At 39.5% G+C, this 22,021-nt stretch overlaps 4 protein-coding genes and 1 long non-coding RNA gene across 9 annotated transcripts in view; 2 read left to right on the top strand and 3 right to left on the bottom strand.

Moving 5' to 3' along the window:
* Positions 1 to 406: 406 nt before the first annotated feature.
* On the bottom strand, positions 407 to 5,006 carry pdp2 (putative pyruvate dehydrogenase phosphatase isoenzyme 2). Of its 2 annotated transcripts, none has more exons than XM_083551686.1 (2): positions 4,889 to 5,006; positions 407 to 3,013 (listed from the first exon to the last, which is right to left on the bottom strand). In XM_083551686.1, the coding sequence occupies exon 2, from the start codon at positions 2,982 to 2,984 to the stop codon at positions 1,404 to 1,406; it is 1,581 nt and encodes a 526-aa protein (XP_083407812.1). In that variant the 5' UTR covers positions 2,985 to 3,013; positions 4,889 to 5,006; the 3' UTR covers positions 407 to 1,403. The 2 variants fall into 2 exon arrangements, with proteins under 2 accessions (XP_083407812.1, XP_083407811.1); XM_083551685.1 differs by lacking the exon at positions 4,889 to 5,006 and adding an exon at positions 3,698 to 3,840.
* terb1 (telomere repeat binding bouquet formation protein 1) lies at positions 3,848 to 15,558 on the top strand. Of its 3 annotated transcripts, XM_083551682.1 has the most exons (21): positions 3,856 to 4,014; positions 4,263 to 4,310; positions 4,804 to 4,914; positions 5,004 to 5,135; positions 5,229 to 5,357; positions 5,603 to 5,663; positions 6,030 to 6,127; positions 6,446 to 6,574; positions 6,725 to 6,877; positions 8,955 to 9,086; positions 9,163 to 9,288; positions 9,373 to 9,476; positions 9,575 to 9,757; positions 10,860 to 11,155; positions 11,650 to 11,714; positions 11,829 to 11,924; positions 12,467 to 12,742; positions 12,880 to 12,924; positions 13,801 to 13,868; positions 14,212 to 14,369; positions 14,595 to 15,558. In XM_083551682.1, the coding sequence occupies exons 2-21, from the start codon at positions 4,301 to 4,303 to the stop codon at positions 14,665 to 14,667; spliced, it is 2,445 nt and encodes an 814-aa protein (XP_083407808.1). In that variant the 5' UTR covers positions 3,856 to 4,014; positions 4,263 to 4,300; the 3' UTR covers positions 14,668 to 15,558. The 3 variants fall into 3 exon arrangements, with proteins under 3 accessions (XP_083407809.1, XP_083407810.1, XP_083407808.1); XM_083551683.1 differs by lacking the exon at positions 4,263 to 4,310 and having other exon boundaries at positions 3,848 to 4,014; positions 5,001 to 5,135; XM_083551684.1 differs by lacking the exon at positions 4,263 to 4,310 and having other exon boundaries at positions 3,848 to 4,014.
* LOC310731812 (uncharacterized protein) lies at positions 15,300 to 17,912 on the bottom strand. Its single transcript, XM_083551690.1, has 2 exons — positions 17,765 to 17,912; positions 15,300 to 16,214 (listed from the first exon to the last, which is right to left on the bottom strand). The coding sequence occupies exon 2, from the start codon at positions 16,205 to 16,207 to the stop codon at positions 15,683 to 15,685; it is 525 nt and encodes a 174-aa protein (XP_083407816.1). The 5' UTR covers positions 16,208 to 16,214; positions 17,765 to 17,912; the 3' UTR covers positions 15,300 to 15,682.
* LOC310731813 lies at positions 16,223 to 21,917 on the top strand. The gene is made up of 3 exons (XR_014535296.1): positions 16,223 to 17,122; positions 17,581 to 17,632; positions 21,781 to 21,917. It is a non-coding gene; the product is annotated as an uncharacterized lncRNA (long non-coding RNA).
* LOC310731810 (uncharacterized protein) overlaps positions 21,583 to 22,021 on the bottom strand; it is a 10,982-nt gene continuing 10,543 nt past the window's right edge. For both annotated transcript variants that reach the window (XM_083551688.1, XM_083551687.1), the window contains exon 12: positions 21,583 to 21,915. In XM_083551688.1, the coding sequence (XP_083407814.1) occupies positions 21,739 to 21,915 (177 nt within the window). In that variant the 3' untranslated portion in view covers positions 21,583 to 21,738. The remainder of the gene's footprint in view (positions 21,916 to 22,021) is intronic.

Here is a 22,021-nt window from a genome sequence, read left to right on the forward strand (position 1 = left end):
TCATTTAAAAATCCAACAAATAAAAAGCATCAATAAAAAAAAAACGTGGGCAATAAAGTGATATTAAATATTCAATAATAATTCATTTACTATAACAATATTTTAATATATGTTTATCCACTACAGGATTATAGAAATGTTTTATTATTATTATTTGCCATTTTGGCTTTTTTTAATGTACTATATAATATTTTTGAGACTGTGATATTATTTTAGATGTACAGGTGCATACAGTAACTCACACACTGTATTATATAAAGTATACACACACACACACACACACACACACACACACACACACACACACACACACACACACACACACACACTGTGTATGGGGTATGGGGTTAGCTGTTATACAGAACCTCACAGTCTCAGGTGGATGTAAATGATCATTAGAAGAATCTTTGAGGTTACACACATGTAAATAGTTTATTTGTCCTGTACAGTAAAGAAGTCTTACACAGTGAATTAAAATAGGAAATCTGCTAAAATAAAACCAATGCTGGACATGTTCACGGTCTCTCAGGTTTTATAGATCACAGCTGATCATAAATAAGAGAAAAGAAAACAGAATTAATTTCACAGCACAAAACATGACCTGGTTAATACCTACGAGTCGTATCTACTGACCAGCACATGACCATCATTTCACTCCTGAACACACTGAGGTTCACACACACCAGCACAGTGTCCACAGAAAGATCCAGGAGAAGATCCAGAATGTAAAGATCTGTGTTGAAGTTATTTGGACTATAAGTGAATGATGAATTGCTCATGTAAAGGATTCAGAATGAATGTAAACATTCATATATGAGGTGCAACAACAAAAATAATAAAAAACTAAATGGAAGAAGTACCACAACGTCCTCAAAGAACATCATCAGCACAACAGCCAACATTCTCACAATCTCACGAGAACGCAAGAGTGGATTTCACACAGACATTATAATGTGCAAAGATTAGATTATAATTAGAAAGAAAAGTGATTGAATAAATCTAAACTCAGCAGGTGTGTGTGTGTGTGTGTGTGTGTGTGTGTGTGTGTGTGTGTGTGTGTGTATCACAGTATGAGATTTAACACACAATATCCTGTTCTTGTGTTTTGTGCACCTAAGCTGAAATCAGTCACGTGTATTTTGTAATGTGAAAATCTTGTGAGCGAGTAGGTGATGAAGGTGTGATGAAGCTCCACATGAGATGCTGAAGTTTGTTTACAGTTAAAATATTCCATCACTTGATAAAAGGTAAAAGTTCTGTCAGAACAAAGGGCTGAGCTTCAGGTCAGCGATAATCTTCATCCAGTAAACACAACATGAGGCTGAAAGTCTCACAGATGGTCTTTAGGTGTTTATAAGTGCTATATGTTTGTTTACAGGTTTGTTTATTTATTTACAGAAACATCACAATTTATTCCGTGGCGTTTTGTTGAGACTCGAGTTGAAATAAATCACGTTGATGGTGATGTCATCGCGATACATGCGTGCCAGGTCGTCTGGGAAAGCCAACATGGCCGCCAGTCTCTCTTGGTCCATCTCTCCGTACTCGTTTGTCCCGAGGGCGTGGCGGATCAAGTGTGTGGCTGCGTTTTGGTCGAGCGTGGGCGTGGCACGCGCTCGGCGCTGCAGCAGCAGCTGGTGCATCTGTCCCAGGCTGAGCTGGCTGGCCGAGACCGGAGCCTGCAGGTGGACGCCGGTTAAATGTTCCGCCACCAGCCGAACCGCTTCCTCGTTATCCATTTCGTCCCACAGGCCGTCTGACGCCAGGATCAGGAAGCGGTCCTGAGGGCGCAGGCGGTGATACGTAACCTCAGGCGTGGCCTCGAGATACGGCGGTGTGAGGTAATTAGGTGGTGCGTATTGATAAAGATTCAGCGCCTCGGAGTCACAGCCTCCTTTTTCTAACACGCTCTGCTGCAGCTCGCGGCTCCATTTAAAGCGGACGTCTCCGAACGCTCGCAGCGGCATCAAGACGCCGAGCAGCCGGTCGTCCATGATGACCGTCTCGCGCTCGCTGTGCGGATGCTGAGAAAGTACTCGTTCCACTTCGGCCGCGTTGGTGGTGTTATGATCACGAGAAAGAGGCAGCGCGCTCCAGCTCCCGTCGCTTTCCTGAACTCCTAGCACGGCTCTGCAATCGCCGACATTCGCTACATAAATGCCTTCAGGTCCAACGTGAGCAAGACAAGCAGTGCACCCTGCGAACGCCGCCTGAACCGCCGTGTTCCGCATCAGGTCGCTCGCTAACGGGACCTGAGCCTCCAGAGAAAGATCTGCGTCCAGGCGCTGGAAAGCGTAGCTGAGGGCGTCGCTGGGCTTCATCCCGTCTCCGTGCTCTTCGCTGGCAAGAAGCTCTTGCCAGAAAACACGCAAGTGATTGACATACAGAGCAGCGGACTCGCGGTAGTTGAGGTCATTGTGGTGTTTGTACCACTGCAGAATGGGCGGTGCCGGACGTAACGTCTCCATCGAAGCCTCCAGATCCTCCAGGCTGGACTCTGCCATCATTGCCACGGCGACATAATAGGGCAGACGCTCACTGACCACCTGAGCACACGCGTGACCGCCGTGACCGTCGAAAACCCCAAACAGCATCCCGCGCGTCTGCAAGCAGGTGGCGCTGCTGCGTCTGTCCTCCAGAGGGGAATTGGCAGCGAGCTGATTGCTCTCGAACTTCAGCACTGGACTCAGACCTCCACGTCCATCGAACTCAGGAACTCGCACAGACTGCTCATTAGCACGCAGCACGGCGTCCACCTGCAACCGGCTCAGCTGGAAATCCAGCTCACGTCCCCCAGAAGAAAGTCCATGTTCTCTGTCCTGACCAGAGTCTCGGTCTGAACTCCTTCCCCGAGACGAGCAGTACCTCACCTGGACCAGCCGTCTGCTGGAGCGGCACTCGGGACGAGCGTGAAGACCAGCGGAGAAAACCGCTCGACTCGAGCGACCGAGCTGGAACAGTCGCATGCACAGGTTCGATGACATCACTGTCGATGAGTCCAAAGCGCCTACATCTGAAAACAAAACACACAGAACGTGACCTCATTTTCTACTTGAATATAAAACATTACGAAACATGGAAACAGATCAACCACAGTGATTCCATGTGCAGATGTTTCTGCAGGTTTCATGCCCATGTCAGTTCCTCTGTTTACAGCCTTTAATTATGGATTTATAGCCTTTCTTTTGATTATTAGCACAAATACAGCATGAAAACGCAGCGTTGTTGAGATATAGCACAGGTCTGATCAGTAAATAGCGCACTATGGTGTACAAACTCACTATTTACGGGAGAATGAGGAGAAATGACTGAGATCTCAGGATTATTCTCTAAATCTCACAATGCACCTGCAGGTTAGTCATTAATCCTGGACATGTTTGTTTACTTCTGTATAAATTATTAACTGCACTGATTTCCCTGACAGAACTCGGGTGTAAATGATTGTAATAATAATAATAATAATAATAATAATAATAATAATATATATTTACATTAATAATGATATTAATAATGAACCCCATTAAATGACATTACTTTACCTACATCAGCACTGCTAAACCCAAGCTAGCTCTCACTAGCACCAGAAGCTATTCAATTTATTTATTCAGATTATTTAATAACATTTCTATCGTTCGTGTCATTAAACTAAATTTAAATAGATTTTAAAATCGACCAAAACATATAAATAGAGGAATACCTGCTCAAACGAGCGAATAGTTAAACAACCGGTCTCAGGGTAGCTTTCCGAAGAGGTCGCGTTTCTGCGCATGCGTAGTTCCACGCCACTGTTTGCGGGGCATTCTGGGTAATGTAGTGGTGTATATTATCCTCTTTTTTTGTAATTGCATGAAGTCGCTTTCGCTAGCTATATATTTGTTTATGTTGTTTTAGATTTTAAATATTTAAATATTATTTTTTCAATTATATTTAATTTTCGGTGTGCCTTTTAGATACAAGTTTCTGTTTTTCACTCTTGTTGGCGCCTGACGGGGCGCCGTGGCGGGAAAACTTGAGGTAAAGTTGTGAATCATGTTCAGGGAGCTAGCTCATTAGCATTCTTTTATTCAGTGTTCTGTAAAACTCTTTTAAGTGGTTATCTAAAGGTAGTTTTTGTTTTTATGTCAGTAATAATGTATTCATCGAAAATGATGCTCCGGTTTGTGGTCAGATTTGTCAGATAAATAAGATATTTCAGCTGGGATTAACATTACTGTTTATAACAGTACCCTTAATGATTTAAAAATATTTTGTATTTGTTGAAGTTATTTACAGACAGAAACATAAGTCAGCAGTGTGCACAATGTTAAACGGTAAGTTATTAATATAATACACGTGAAAGAGTCGACTCCTTGAGCCGACTCCCATTGTTTAGAATGTCTCCTTTTTTAGAATTTAGGACATAAATAAACATTCTACACAGTGTAACAACGTTTTAGTCACAGTTCATCAAAAAGCAATAATTATTTTTCAAATTATAACTAACTATGGGAAAAATAGTGTGGGAACCGAAAGAGTCGACTCCTACTGGTGAGCCAAATGATCCGAATCACTAAAACAGTGTTGGGATTTAAAGTGGACTCTAAAGGGACATTTTAAAAGCTTCATAATCTAAAGTTGCATTGGTCAATTTTATTTTAAATATTTATGAATTTATAAATGACTTTACAACACAATAGATTATGTGCCTGCATTTGGTAAATGTCTCTTATATTGTTTTGTAGTGTAGTAGTGTGTTGTACAGTAGTGTATTCTCTTCTTACATTATATTTTTTATATTTCATCATTTTATGTGACATTTTACAGCCATCAGAACTGATCTGCACTTATTACTTGAGTGTCTGAAGTACCAGATGAAAAGTCCAGCATCTCAGAAGCAAGCTCTACTCACCATCGCTTCAATCTGCCAACAGAACAGTCAGTTTTACACACCCTGAAACTCACACACACACACACACACACACACACACACACCATTCACAGGGTCATTGTTGGATGTTCAGCAGGTGGTCAGAACGTGGAGTTTCTGAAAGAGATTGGAGGTGTGACGTTCATCTATAACCTGTCCAGGGCCAGTGATTTCCCTGAGGTTAAAGAGACGGCTCTGTTCACGCTCAGCGCTCTGGCTGAAGCAAGCGGTGTGTGTTTCACAGTTTATAAAGATGAAATGTGAGCTGATGACGCTGAGCAACACACACACTCTAGAACTGAGCTACGTGTCTCGTTTTCAGAGAGCTGTAAGCAGAGCCTGTGCAGAAAGGAGATATTCGGTGGCTTGGCAGACTGCATGGAACAGGAAGTGTCCCTCACTCTGAAGAGAGTGGCCGTCTACATGCTTTGTGTATTAGTTTCCAACAACAGTAAGATTTGCTTCTGATTGCATCATCTACAGTCACATGCACAATCTAGGGAATATAAAGGCATTTAATTCTGGGATATAACCTTTATAATAATAATAATAATAATAATAATAATAATAATATAACAGACCTTTTATCAGACAGGATGAATTAATAACTTATATATTTACTCTTTTCCCTAGTTCTTTTATTATGCCTCCCTTTCTACATTATTTTGGTTTATAAAAGTGTACATTTGATTTTAGAACAGGGGCAGAGCCTTGCTCAGACTTCTAAGTGTATTGAGATCCTGCTCAACTTATTCAGGTGCACAAACTTTTCTCACTGCCTTAAATAAAACAGGTTTTATTGAGCCTCTGTTTGTAATCATATTTTATTGTAAAAATGTAATAAATTCAGAGGAAACATTATCATTCATAATTACAATAAAATACATTATAATATAAGAATGTCCCTTAATGGTAAAAAAAAATTAATAAATGATTTGGTTACTAAATTGTTGTATAACTGAGAAGAAATAATGCTGAACTCAGTAATTGTATGTTTCTGTTGAAAATGATTTTTTATTAATATATGTATGATGACAGCTAAAAGGGTGAAGGCAGTGTTTAATTCTCTCACACATGCCTTCTACATACCCAGTTTGTGTTCTGTCCCACACTGTGTTGTCAGGAGTACTTATCCCACGGCTGAAGGAACAAATGAGCTGCTGCAGCTGTGGACGTCAGTGTCCAGTGCTCTCTGTGGCTGTGTCAACAACCCCCAGAATGGTACACGATTTTACTTGAAGCTGTAAGAAAAACCTGAACAATGTTCTAGTATCAGCCAATAGGGTTTGAGATTCATTATGCTAAGAAAGGTCTAATCAAAAATGTGGTGTACTTTTTGATAAAATCTTTTTAGTTTAAACTTTAAAGCTTGGCAATATTACAGAAATATTATCAGGATACTTGAGTATCAACAAATCAAATCAGAGTATAAATAGTTTTTTCCCCTTTTCTCAGATTTTTGGAAAATATTTAAACGTAATTGTAAATATCTCACCCACATATACATGGTCCACTTTGTGTGTCTTATTTTTGTTGCAGAGGAGAACCAGCATGCCTGCATGTGTGTGTTGCCTCTGGTTAAAGTGTGGCTTCTGCAGGTGTCTGTGTTCAAGGTGGAGCTAGTTCAACCTGTCTGCTCCTTCATTAGCATGACTGTGGCTAATAACTGTGAGTGACAGAGGCAAGGATGATAGGGTGTGTAAGTGCCATCAGTAGGGGTATGTCATGTGTGTGTGTGTGTGTGTGTGTGTGTGTGTGTGTGTGTGTGTGTGTGTGTGTGTGTGTGTGTGTGTGTGTGTGTGTGGGATCTTTCTCCAGCATGTGTTCAGGAGTATTTTGTGTCTATTGGAGGACTGCACACACTCTCAGACGCTTTGTCCAGTGTGGTTACTCAGTGCAGAAAGAATCCTGCGGCCTGTCAGCTTGCTATCCTGATCACAAGAACAATGTCTTTTTGCATCACTGACAACGGTAAAAAAAACACACACACACACACACACACACACACACACACACACACACACACACACACACAATTATACATTACACACAGACATATGTAACTAAATCCCTGTTGACAGTACTTGTAAGTACAGTACTTTGCTCATTTTGAAAAAGGTAACATGGAGCCCATGCTCAAGGCAGAGCTATCACCAGGTGAGCAGCCACTCACAGTCTCCATCTCTGAAGTGTGTGCTACTCTGGCCAGGGTGAACGCATGGAGAGCAGCCGGCCCTGACGGCATCCCTGGCCGTGTACTCAGAGCATGGGTCTTCACGGACATCTTTAAACTGTCCTTGGCCCAGGCAAATGTCCCCACCTGCTTCAAGTCTGGTACCATCGTGTCAGTGCCAAAACAATCTGCTGCTACAGAACTGGGTGACTTTCGTCCTGTTGTACTCACCCCTGTCATTGCAAAGTGCTTCAAAAGACTGGTCCTCATCCACCTCAAAGCCTGTCTGCCTCCCACTCTGGACCAATACTAATTTGCCGATCACCCGAATTGGTCAACTGAGGACGCCATTTCCACAGTGCTTCATTCTTCTCTAACTCACCTGGACAACCCGACACTTATGTCAGGATGTTGTTGATTTCAGCTCAGCTTTTTACATCCTAGCCCCTCCGAGCTAATCTTGAAGCTGAAACATCTTGACATCAGCACACATCTCTGCAACTTGACCCTGGAGTTTCTTATGAACAGAACACAGTCTGTCCAACTGAACACCGTAACCTCCTCCAGTCTTACCCTTAGCACTGGGGTTCCTCAGGGATGTGTATTGTCTCCTCTTCTATTCTCTTTACACCATGACTGTGTACCTGCCTATGCCTCAAACAGCAGCCTGATCAGAGGTAATGATGTGCCGGCTTACAGGGAGGAGATCCAGCAGCTTGTAGCATAGTGTGAGGACAATAACTTTGAACTCAACACCAAGAAGACAAAGGAGGTCATTGTGGACTTTAGACGAGCCGACAATCACACTCATGTTCCCAGTCACATCAACGGAGCTGCTGTTGAGCATGTACTCAGCTTTAAGTTCCTTGGAGTCCACATTTCTGAGGATCTCACCTGGTCTCTGAACTCTTCTATCCTGATCAGAAAGGCACAACGGCACCTGTTTCTTCTGAGGAGACTTAAAAAACTTTTACCGCTGTGCCAATGAGAGCATCCTCACTAACTGCTTCTCAGTGTGCTTTAGCAGCTGCACTGCTTCGGACCGTGAAGCCCTTCAGAGGGGGGTGAAAACTGCACGACAGTGCAGCAGTGGAGCTCATCAAAGATCCCTCTCACCCCAATCATGGACTATTCCTCCTTCAGAGTCGCACAAACAGACTGAAGAATAGCGTTTTCCTGTGGATGTTGCTGCACTGAACAGCTGATCATCATACAGTTTAAAAACACACTACTGCATTGTACTTTCTGCTGTTTTCTTTTGCACTGTTTATCCACTTTGAATTTTTGCACCATCCATAACTTGTTTATCATCACACTACTGCATATTCCACCCATATTTATACTGTTTATACTGCATCATACAACATTTATACAGGTACATAACTATATCATGTCATTTGAGCATGTTATCTCCTGACATCTATGCACAATCTTTACACAATATATTGTATATTACTATATATATATTTATTATTACCTGCTGCACCGTCTGTACATTATTCCCCCTCTTCCACTTATTCCACTTATGCACTTCTGGTTAGATGTGAACTGCATTTTATTGGCTCTGTACATGTACCTTGCACAATGACAATAATTTTGAATCTAATCTAATCTAATCTAATATGTGTGTATTTGGAATAGTTTACTCCAGACTCATTAAGAAATAATGAATAGTCATAAGGTCATTCTTTGTCTCATCTGTCAATCACAGCAACACTAGCCAATCATAGTTGTTGGTGAGTTTGTGAATGTGGAAGAAGGCAGATAGCAGTTTTCTCACTACTCTATCACACATCATTGTAAATGTAGGTAGAAGTTTTGCTATAAAGATCTAGAATATAATTTTAAGTGTGTGTGTTTGAACGTCTATTACAGAGGCTTTAGCACCAGTTCTGTCTAAGCTGACTTTGGTTCCAAACTTCCTGATGCTGCTGTCCAGCCCAATTCTCAGCCCAAGAGACCAGCTGGCTGTGGTGTTAACACTTGGACACTGCACTGATGCATGTGGTAAAAGTGTAGCTAACATCGTCTTTCTTAAAGATGCTGTACTAGTTATTGGTTAATGGTTTTTGTCCTTGTTTAGTGGAGCATCAGTCTCAGTTGTTGCAGGGTGGTGGACTTCCTCTGATGATCTCTCTCCTGACTGATGTGAATGATGAGGAGGTCAAAAGAGCAGCTACATTCGTACTGCAGACGTGTAGAAATCTCAGTGAGTTTTTCTCCTGTTCAAGAGAGATCTACCTTTTTCATCATTCCCCAAATCATTTCCTGTCTGTAATCTGCCTCTGTCCAGCTGGATCTCTCACAGGTCAGATTGTGGAGTCTGATCTACAGAGACACCGTCAATCGGCCTGGGAAATCCAGCAGAAAATTCAGCAGCTGGAAAGACGACAGATGGTGTGTGTGTGTGTGTGTGTGTGTTTTCATACAATCTTAGTAAATTATATTGATATTGTTGGAGATTGTTGTTATGTGGTTGTGTGTTATTTTCACAGGGCGATTTGAAAAAGGGTCTAGAACATTTTTCAGACCAGCCCACAGATTGCAAAGAAGATTCGTGGGAATCCTCGGCTGTGCGAAAGGCCAAAGGTCAAAGCCAAGTGTGTGAGGAGGAGTTGTGGAGAGAGGACATTCCTCAGAACTTCACTCTAACTAAACAATGTCTAACACAGCCAATGGTGTGTATCTGTCACAGTAAAGATCCAATCTACAGTGTAAAACAGGGAATGTACAAGGGTCTGTGTAAAGTCTTCATTTGTCTAAAGTTGTAACGTAAAGTTATTTTAGTTTATCACATACACTACCATTAGATTTAGATTCAATACATTGAAAATATTTTATACTTTCTTCAATACTTTAAGTAATTGTATTATTTACAGTTTGTTACTATATATATATATAGATTTGCTCTTAGACTGTCAACAAAACCACCACAAAAAAACAGATTTTAAAAATAATATCTAAACAAATATTAACATTGAGAAAGAAACGTATTTAATGTCATTTTATTTTTTCTAAGCTATTTAAGTTGGTTATAACAAGTTATTGGGATAAAATTTGTAATTAGGCTTATTTTCTTATACTTCTGATATATGATAATGTATAAGATATTTCTATAGACTTACATTATTTAAATATTTCTATACATTCTCTGTCAAACTGTTAAAACAGCCTTTAAAAGTTTTAAGAATTAAAAGCTGTGTTTTTCCTGTGTGTGTGTGTGTGTGTGTGTGTGTATCTGTCTCTGTGTGTGTGTGTCTGTGTCTGTGTGTCTGTGTGTCTGTGTCTGTGTCTTTCTGTGTGTGTCTGTGTGTGTGTCTGTGTGTGTGTCTGTGTCTCTGTGTGTGTGTGTGTGTGTGTCTGTTTGTCTTTGTCTGTGTGTGTGTGTGTGTGTGTGTGTGTGTGTGTGTGTGTGTGTGTGTGTGCGTGCACATGTGTGGACGTGTGTCTGTGTGTGTGTGTCTGTGTGTCTGTGTCTGTGTCTTTCTGTGTGTGTCTGTGTGTGTGTCTGTCTGTGTGTGTGTCTGTGTCTCTGTGTGTGTGTGTGTGTGTCTCTGTGTGTCTCTGTGTGTGTCTGTGTGTGTGTGTGTGTGTGTGTGTGTGTCTGTTTGTCTTTGTCTGTGTGTGTGTGTGTGTGTGTGTGTGTGTGTGTGTGTGTGTGTGTGTGTGTGTGCGTGCACATGTGTGGACGTGTGTCTGTGTGTGTGTGTGTGTCTGTGTGTGTGTGTGTGCGCGCGAGCGCGCGCGCGCGCGTTTGTCTCTCTGTCTGTCTCTTTGTAGCAGCATGTTCGGAGACAGATTGTTAAAGACTTTGATGAAGTCAATCCTTTCCACAAAAGACCTGGAGAACAACAGCAACTGGAGGAGAATCTGATGGGATGTAGTGAAACAGAAAAGAGTGAGCAGCCAATGAGAGGAGAGAGGCTGATAAAAAACAGAGGGTTTAAGGAAATAGAGAGAAGTGAAACAAGTGCAACAAACCTCAACAAAGTCAGAAGCAGAAATGACCTGGAAAAAGAGAACCTCGAAAGTGCCTCATGCACCAAGGAGCTAGAAAAAGACAGAGATGTTTGCAGGTAGGAGTCTATTATACATAAACTAAACTAAAATACAAATACATCATCACCAAATCATAACTGTACACCATATCCAAAACCCCTTCCAATTCAGTATAGCAATTTCAAAACTCCTCAAAAACACATTACATCATAATCTAGACTGCTCTCAGCCTATTGCAGTATAATGCAGACTCCTCCCTGTATTTTACATCACATACTTCATGATTTTGACCTTCTTTAGTAAACTCCTACATAAAAAACTAAACAAAATGAGTAAGTGTTCTGTGTGATAGAGCAGTCACAAATGTTTATTATATCATGCATAAGTGGGCTGTGTAATATTTTAATTACAGATTTATCTGGTTGTATTAAAGTTTTAGCCTGTTACTAATCACAGTGATATTTTACAAGAGATTTAGAAGAGTTTTATGTGGGTGTGTGTTTCTGCTTCTCTTACATGGTCCCTCACCCTCACAATAACATCAATTATATATTTTTGTTCTGGATTTCAGCCCAAATATTTTCAAATGTCCTGCTCCCATGAAGAGACACCAGCAGATTCTGTTTCGCCCCGATGGTACATGCGAGTCTTAGAAATCATTAGCCCTAATCAGATCTCTATAAAGTTGTTTATGTAAAATAAAGCAAAAGTGTAGTTTGTATGAGGCAGTAAACTGTTTGCTCTGTTCAGATGAGCTGTCTGTGTGCTCTGAGCTCCTGGATCATGAGATTGAGAGGATTCTGATCACTCCAGCTTCCTCTAAGCACAGAAAGCTACGCTGTGCAGGTGTGTAGTCTTACTATCAGCATTAACCCAATCCAGAGAAGGAGAAAAGATCAATGAGATTGTAGGTAAACAATCTGTCCTACACAGGTGGACTGCATAGTTTTGTGAGCTGAAGAGAAACTTCACGTTTTTCAAATTGTGACAGCAGAGTGAATATTTCTAAAACATCTTATCATCATTATATCAGCACAAAACAGTTCCTCTTAGTTCTGTTTCTTATTCCAGTCAGTGAATCATTAGAGGCTGAAATGACCAAGTAAACAATCTCATATAAAAAATAGGATGTCTGCAATTAATACCTCTAATACAGAGCCATTTTAAACACTCAGCATTAAATATCAATTCCTAAAGTCATACATCTGTGCACTCGTCTTCTCTTCATGTTCTACAGGTTTTAAACAATTTCTCTATCCAATAGAAAATGCTAATTATTACACACTCTAAATATATAAAATAATACATTCCAGTGTTCCAGGGTTTAATATTCGGACATTTGCATGATAACACGTCGATCACGCCTGTCTGGGTTTTTTTTTTTTCAGGGTGTGTGAGTGGGTTGGATGAGGTGAACAGCAGGACAATAGGTGTGGTCCTGCGCACCTGTAAAAGTCAGTGTGAGTTCCACCTGGTGTTGCAGAGAGCCGAGGATCGTCTGAAAAGAAGCCTGCGCATCGATAGGATCACACACACAAGTACTCACGATCACATTATTGACTGTGGAGTCAGAGATGTGTGTTCTGTAGAAATGCCCTCCACACACACCATGAACGAGGAGGAGTGTCATGCAAACAGATCGAACTGCAGAGCTGCTATTAGGTGTAAGAGTCTTGTTTCGGGAGAAACATTTAACTTTTAGATTTTTGGCAGAAAGTTTAGTGTAAGTTTTTCTTGAGCTCTCTGTGTGCATATGCTTTTCACAAATCTCTCTTTTTTCTCTCAATATCCTGCTCTGTAGTGATAAATCTCACTCCGCTGAAGAGATCTCATGAAACACAGGGCAAGTTAAGTCTTTTTTTTACAGTTTTAAACTGAAGCTTTATTCATTTATGATGTTGGCAGTGAATTAACCTTGTGTATGGGTGGACCTGTAAAAAGTCATTCCCAGACTGTGTGTATTATACAGTGTGTAGCAGAGGAATATTATGAATTTTCTGCCAAGTCTTGAGCACCATAACCCACTTTGATTATTTCAGATTTATTATATAGAACTACTGTAACATTTGCACATTTTGTGTGGTCAATGTGTGCATGTGTAATGTAAGTGATTTAAAACCGATGAAGTATTCTTCAAAATGATTTACCAGACAAGAGGGAAGTGTGGTGGTGTAGGAAAATAACCCATGCAGTAGAGGTATGAAATGTCCTGGTGCCTCAGAGTCTAATTTATATTTGGCATGAGTTTGTGTGTATGTGGAAGCAACACAATATTCGAATCTTAAACATCCAAAATGTTTAAAAAATGTAAATCCAGTGACAGAAGTTTGGGAACATCTGCAACAGAGTCTTATTCAGGTCTTTCTTGTTTTGTTTTTTTATTTATTTATTTATTTATTTATTTTGCTTGAATTCACTTTCTCTTACACCAGTGTAAAAGTCTCTTCTTTATATTCACTCGTATCAATGCAGCATTTTTGCATTGTATTGCACATATCTGAAAAGTTGTGCAATTTAAAATGAGTAATCCCAAACCAGGACAAATCTGGAGAGTCATAAAAAGTACATCAAATGAAGACCCACATGAGGATGTGCTGATTGTTCTGGCCTTCACTGGTATAAAGGAGAATCTAGAGGATCTTTTATATTACATACAAAATTCAGTTTGTGTACACAACATAGTTTTAAAAAATCTTCCTATTTCTTCCTTTTCCTCTTTCTCAGACTCTGCAGTGGAAAATAAACATGTCCCAATTCCAGAAACCAGGAGACGTTGATGCAAAGCAAAGTGTAAGATGTTTTTCATTAGAATATACTTTATATTACTGTGTTGTTATGTGTGCTTGAGACCCAGTGGGTCATTAAAAACATCTAATCTTTCACCTTTAGTTTCAGGTAGTAGTTTCAGGTGTGTGTGTGTGTGTGTGTGTGTGTGTGTGTGTGTGTGTGTGTGTGTGTGTGTGTGTGTGTGTGTGTGTGTGTGTGTGTGTGTTGGTCTGATTGTCTCGCAACAATTGTACCTTTTTCTGTGTTTTACAGAATGTGATTCAAAAGATTGTATTGTAAAGTTAATTCTGTTAATATTCGAATTCCTTGTTAATCCTAACTTCCCTAAGAATAACCCCGTTTCCAGTCCTCAGGCAGTCACAGAGACAGGAAGCACTATTCTTCAGATGAGCTGAAGTACCTCAGTGAGGGAGTGAGACGGTTTGGTCACTCCTGGAACACTATAGTGTGGGCGTATCCTTTTCAGCAGGGACGCACAAACACAGACATGGCCAAGAAATACCGGTGAGACCCACTGACCCACGCATTTCATCTGATTATCATCCACAGTGTATCAGGAGCAAAGTGTCTGTTTTTGTTTATTAATAAGTCAAAAAAATGTAACTATTGAATCCTGACTGTCGTTTTCTTCTTGGTGGACTCCGTACAGCAGGAAACAATTAGTATTATGGAAAGTGGAAGAAGAAAACATAGAATTATCTTTCCCTTTTTTCTTTTTCTTTTTTGCAGAAAGCTACATCAGGACTCAGTGCTGTACCCAGACCTCATAACCCAGGAATCTGCTGAACAAAGAGTTCGTTAAAGAGACAACATGGTCTGTACACTTTGCACTGTTAATGTGTAAACAGCAGATCAGCTTTTAATGCATCTGTGGTGTTCCTCTTGAAGTGTTTATTAAGTATTTGCACTGACTTAAATACTGTTTAGTTGTTATATTGTATGAAAGAATAGCTTTTACTCATTTTTGGAACTAATGTTTGATTAAAGTGTTTCCTGCCCAGCTGTCAGTATCCAGTGTGCTTAAATCTTACTCTTCATATATTCATGAATTGAGAACATCTGCTCCTCAATCAGCTGTCTTCAAACACCACATAATCAACATATAGTTTATGAGCATATACAGTTAAATTCTCAGACACAGAGAATCTCAGTGGATACTTGACCATCACATCCATGGTGTGTAAGGGTTGGAGTTGAAAAACCTGAGTGTCCTTCACAGAGACCTGGATTTAACCCCATTCCACACCACCGGGATGAAACTCCTGATGCAGTACATTGAAATCTCCTTACAATCTGTCTGACTATATGTGAAGTTTTTTCTGTTCACTGAGACTCCACATCTTTCACAGATACCCATGGCTTTGTTCCCCACATTTCCTGAAACAGCTCGGTCATGAGACGGCTGAATGGAGCTCATAATAACAAACTTGGAGATGATTTATACCACTGAGTTTAATAGAGTATCAACTTTTCCACAATAGTTTGCTGGTCAGAATATGAAGCAGATTACACGTTTGAGAAATACAGGTTATTTCGAGTTTGCCTTTTAGCTCCAGTGTTCATTGTGGCTTATATCACTGTAGCTTCTTTAACAGATATACCTTTAAACCATGACCTCTATAATATTCTTTATTAATCCCTCTTCTCTCACTCTTTTTATATTGTCCCTTTTACCAGTTGTTTTCTTTCAGTTCACAATCACACAGTTGAACAAGTTCATTGACCGTGCTGACAGTCACGTTCGCCACTTGGTCTACATCTCCCAGGGCAACCAGAAGGTCAGAAATAAGAGCTTAGTTCAGAGCTTTATCTGGTGTCTATGGATCCTCCTGATTCACAGACACCATCTCCTTAATCTCAGATCCTTCCTCACCAGAACCTTCATTCTTTATTGGCAAAGCTTCAACATCTCCAAATGCAGCTTCTGCATCACACTCAGAAGCTTCTGGGACACCCTGGGTGCCTGCGGTTAAAGGTTCCCACAGGGGGAGGGCAGGTTCTGCTGAAGATTCAGGGATGGAAAACTCTATTTTGGTTGACGCCTCTGGGTAAAGACGTGTCAGTGAGTCATTCTTGGCTTCAGGGTCTAAATCCGCAGCCACCAACTCTGTTGAATCCTCCACGCTCACAGATGCCATCTTGTTCTCCATAGTGTCCATGTCTTTGTCTAGAGCATCTTTAGGTTCTTCACTCACAGCAGCCTGTGAGGTGAAATCTCTGGGTGTGATGTCCACCTGAGGAGTTTTTTCTACAGCCATGGTTTCAGCCTCAAGATCATCACATTTTTGCTCGGAAGGAGCTCCAGCTCCATCACTCTTTCTCCGACTTAGCTTTGCTCCCATTCTTCCACTGGAAAACATCAGACCACAAGTGAATTCTGGTCAGTGCACATCTGACAGGTTTGGAAACGTGACTCAGAACTATAAACAACAGGAAACTGCTGAAACTTCACATTTATTCTGCACATTCACTAGTTATAACCAAAACTGGAGCAAGTAAATGAAACATCTCCCACAATATTCATCCTTCAGCAGAATCCAGATCTGATTTGTATTAATCACAGCTAAGCATCAAAGATTGTTCTTATTAAACTGAACAAAGAACACCAGCTCTCTGGCATTTCTGAGACCAAACCCCACAACCTTCTGGCCACTTTAACTCCTGCACCACCAGTGTTCTTCATGACTCAGAGTCCAAACAGGGCTTTCAGGCAGGAGGAACTTGGCATTCTCAAAGTTTTCTGAAGGACACAGCCAACAGGAAGTGATCTTGGCAACCAGATCAGAATAAACATGCACATTCCCTGAGTCTGAGCTCTGAGAAGACGAGAGAAGGGGAACGAGGTCCTCGAACAAAAAGTCTCGTTTATTTTTCCAATTGTACAATTTTTATGTAATAAACTTTTTAAAATGAACTTTCAGGTGTTGCTGTATGTGTTTTAATATGGTGATTAAAATGTAATGCAAGTTTGTTTAATTAAAGGCTGAACCTCTCCTGTGGTTGAGCAAAGTGTTTGAGTGTTGCAGATTTGAGCTCGTGATCAGAAGGTTGTAAGTTCAAATACCAGGACTGTCAGAGATCCACTATTAACCCTCAACTGTACAGACTGGATTGAGTCCAAATTTAATTATTCATCACTGAACAAAACATCTGGCAGAAGAAAAATGCAGAAAACATTCAGGCTCATCAGAAAGACTTTTATAAAACAGATAGTGTGAGATGTTTTATAAAGTACCATGTATCTCCTGGCTTTAAAGGTGAGGGTTTTTTTCTTTTTTTTAAGATTTTACAATATTATAATTGTTTAAATCTTAATGATCTGATCACCTTCTAAAGATCACTGCCTCCATGAGTTTTTAAGCATCAAACAAATGCTTTAAATAAAATGAGTTCTTATCTATAGTTGGAATCTAGAAATCCTTTCTAAACACACACACAAGTAAAAATGCACTTCTCCTTCAAAACATTCTTTAATGTCTATATAAATGATGTTCTTTATTTACACTAACTCCACACTCGCAACCTTGAGGGGTTCTCCAGAGGGAATCTTTAAGGGTTCCGCCTTTTCTATGGCGTTTGTTCAATGTTCAACAGTTTCTATTGTGTTGAAATGTTTGTAATATATATATATATATATAGTATAGTTCTCTGATTAAAGTCTGATCATTTCGGCTGGAAGCGAAACTGTTTTTGTTTTGTGTCTTTATTATAACAGGATGAAGAGAAACAGATCTAAACCTCTGAATACTCCGGGATGCTGCTGAACGGTAAATGGTTTTACTAATCATTTATAGTGTTTAATGCCCTTACACAACATCTCACACCATCTCACACCATCTCACACCTCCAGAGTAATACCTGCGTGCAAAATGCCCCGTTTTAACCCCATATTTACTCACCTGCTCACCCTGAGCGCTAAACTTCTGGAACTCGGAGTGTGTAACAGAGATTGAGAGTGAGGAGGAGGTTCTCATCATCTCTCTCTTACTCTCTCTCTTACTCTCTCTCTCTCTTTCTTTTTCTCTCTCACTCTCTCTCTCTCTTACTCTCTCTCTCTCTTTCTTTTTCTCTCTCACTCTCTCTCTCTCTCTCTCTCTCTCACTCTCTCTCTCTCTCTCTCTCTCTTTTTCTCTCTCTCTCTCTCTCTCTCTTTTTCTCTCTCTCTCTCTCTCTCTCTCTCTCTCTCTCTCTCTCTCTCTCTCTCTCTCTCTCTGTCTCTCTCTCTCCTCTTCCCCCCGGTATATTTCCATTTCCTATTAATCTCTTACTTGAGTGTAGAATAAACTGCGGATCATAATACACTTTTTACTACACACTACACACTAAACACTTTTTACTACACACTAAAAACTTTTTACTACACACGTCAGTGTGCGCAATTTTATGTCTAATGTTTAAAATAATTACTGCAATATTTTATTATCATTCATAACATTATTTACGACATAAAACAATACATTAATCATTAAAATCTGAGCTTTAACGTGTGTTTGTATGTGATTATATAATGTTCTGTATACAGAATAGAATTTCAGAACGGAGGGACTGTAATAATGGTAGACGCCCTCTAGCGGCGAGAAGGATTCAGACGCGTGACTCTTAGTGAAATAACTCACCTATTAAACCCTCAATGTTTCCGTGATGATATGAATGTGTTTGGTTAAACTTGGATATTTACTGGTTTTACCTGACTCACACTCACCTGGGTGGTGATATGATATATGTCTAACACGAAAACTCTGAGAAGCATTGATGTAAATTGGTGGTTTCTGAGGCCGGTATCACTAATAGTGATATTAACTCTGTACTGCACAACACAACTGATGCTCTAAAGCACATAAAAAAAAACAAGAAACCTGTGACCTGAAACCCATTCCAGGTAACACCTCGTGAATCTGATGAGAGAATAATATTAGAGTTAGAATTAGATATTAAACAGGTTGAAATTTAGTTCAAAAGCTCAGAATTTAAGAACTGTTTAGATTTTTTTTGGGGTAAAATAAAACAATAAAAGATTAAATAAAAGTAATAATGAAAGAGAAACTGCTGTAACTCCAATAAATTCCAAAGTTAATGATCATAATCAAAGATGATCTACACTGAACTACAGCTTACAAATAACACAAGCTGAATAATACAAATAAAACCACTCACTCTGACTCTATAAACTTCTAACACACACACGCACGCACGCACACACACACACACACACACACACACACACACACACACACACACACACACACACACACACACACACACATGACTCCTGAACAGAGCTGCTTGTTCCTTAATACACACCTTCTGTATTGTTACAGTGTTTTATTGCACAACACATGACCTGGTTATGATTAAACTATAAAAAAACATTAAACACACACACACACACACACACACACACACACACTGCAAACAATGTTCACAAATGACCATTTTATATTTGCACATGACTACTCAATCATTTACTCGTGTGTGTGTGTGTGTGTGTGTGTGTGTGTGTGTGTGTGTGTGTGTGTGTTGGCTGAAATATTTCACTGGGTCACTGTTACAAACAGACAAAAGGAAAAGAACAAATAAAGAATCGTAGCAGTTTATTGCAGGAATCCTTCATTTTACAGTGTTCTTCATTTTAAGGTATAAAACATATATAACATGCCGTCTTTTTCAATAAATCATCAGATAAAACAATTAAATTAGAAAAGTTCACATTTCTGAAAGTTAGAATTTACTGCAATCTGCACTGTTTCATATTAAATGCTTATTTTTTTCTTTTCTAACAATTGTGTTAAAGTTTAATATCAAGCTATTTGTTCAATATATTATAAACATTAAAATAACTGACAGCTAAAAGATAAAAAATGTAATAACATAAAGAAAAAAGTTATTCATCTCTACATTTAAACACAAACTCAGTCTGTTATTATTATTAAAAAACTTCATTCTCACACAGTTTCCACCTCCAAGTCTGAGTCAGTAATCAGATTCACCTGTTACATTAGTGTTACATCAGTGTAACATCAGTGTTTACATCAGTGTTACATCAGTGTAACATCAGTGTTTACATCAGTGTTTACATCAGTGTTACATCAGTGTAACATCAGTGTAACATCAGTGTTTACATCAGTGTAACATCAGTGTTTACATCAGTGTTACATCAGTGTAACATCAGTGTTTACATCAGTGTTACATCAGTGTAACATCAGTGTTTACATCAGTGTAACATCAGTGTTTACATCAGTGTTTACATCAGTGTAACATCAGTGTTTACATCAGTGTAACATCAGTGTAACATCAGTGTTTACATCAGTGTAACATCAGTGTTACATCAGTGTAACATCAGTGTAACATCAGTGTAACATCAGTGTTTACATCAGTGTTACATCAGTGTTTACATCAGTGTTACATCAGTGTAACATCAGTGTTTATATCAGTGTTACATCAGTGTTTACATTAGTGTAAAATCAGTGTAACATCAGTGTTTACATCAGTGTTTACATCAGTGTAATATCAGTGTTTACATCAGTGTAACATCAGTGTAACATCAGTGTAACATCAGTGTTTACATCAGTGTAACATCAGTGTTTACATCAGTGTAACATCAGTGTAACATCAGTGTTTACATCAGTGTAACATCAGTGTAACATCAGTGTAACATCAGTGTAACATCAGGGTTTACATCAGTGTAACATCAGTGTTTACATCAGTGTTTACATCAGTGTAACATCAGTGTTTACATCAGTGTAACATCAGTGTTTACATCAGTGTTTACATCAGTGTTTATATCAGTGTTTACATCAGTGTTTACATCAGTGTAACATAAGTGTAACATCAGTGTTTATATCAGTGTTTATATCAGTGTTACATCAGTGTTTACATCAGTGTTACATCAGTGTTACATCAGTGTTTACATCAGTGTAACATCAGTGTTTACATCAGTGTTTACATCAGTGTTACATCAGTGTTACATCAGTGTTTACATCAGTGTTTACATCAGTGTAACATCAGTGTTTACATCAGTGTAACATCAGTGTTTACATCAGTGTTACATCAGTGTTTACATCAGTGTTACATCAGTGTTACATCAGTGTTTACATCAGTGTAACATCAGTGTTTACATCAGTGTTACATCAGTGTTTACATCACTGTTACATCAGTGTAACATCAGTGTTTACATCAGTGTTACATCAGTGTTTACATCAGTGTAACATCCGGGTTACATCAGTGTTTATATCAGTGTTACATCAGTGTTTACATCAGTGTTACATCAGTGTTACATCATTGTTTACATCAGTGTTACATCAGTGTTACATCAGTGTTACATCAGTGTTTACATCAGTGTAACATCAGTGTTACATCAGTGTTTACATCAGTGTTACATCAGTGTTACATCAGTGTTACATCAGTGTTACATCAGTGTAACACGGGGAAAGTTCCCTGTATTCAGGGTCGGGTTACGCAGCTGTTTCTGAACTCCACATCCAGATTAGTAAAATGTCTGAAGTTTGAGTTCTTCACATAAACATTTGCTTTATTTCTGCTCGTCACTTGAGCTGATACACAAAAAGCTCAATATCCAAATCACAAGATCAGAAACAAACCTGAGACATGCCTCCATTATTAACTAACTCTGCTGCTGCACTGCAAGTTATAACATCTTCAGCTCGAATATTCACAATTTCAACTAACATTTACTTTTTGTAATAAATATTGAAATAAGTTTTGACACCTCGAGGTTTAAATCGATGTTCATACGCAATTAATTGCTGTAGCATTGTTCTGATTAAATCGCTCCAGTGGCATTAAACGTGTTCCTTCTGTCTGTTGTGACTTTATTTGTTCTTCTTGAATTTAACTTGTCTCAGAATGTCCGATATTAATTCTGTCCACTTCCTGTTTCCTCTGCATCGTTTCTAAGCGACTGCTCGAAGAAGGCCTGGTGTGTGTAAAGCAGCAGAGGAGTTCTGTCTCCCAGCACGGCTTCACGGAAATTACGGCGTCTCCAGGCATAGACAATGCTGTTGAGGAAACCGTGGAGAGAAACTGACACAGCCTACACACACACACACACACACACACACACACACACACACACACACACACACACACACACTGAATTTATACTCAGCATCACATCTCTGGTGTATAAGAAGAACAGA

Source organism: Silurus aristotelis, assembly GCF_946808225.1.
Source record: "Silurus aristotelis genome assembly, chromosome: 10".
In the NCBI taxonomy this organism is placed as follows: domain Eukaryota; kingdom Metazoa; phylum Chordata; class Actinopteri; order Siluriformes; family Siluridae; genus Silurus; species Silurus aristotelis.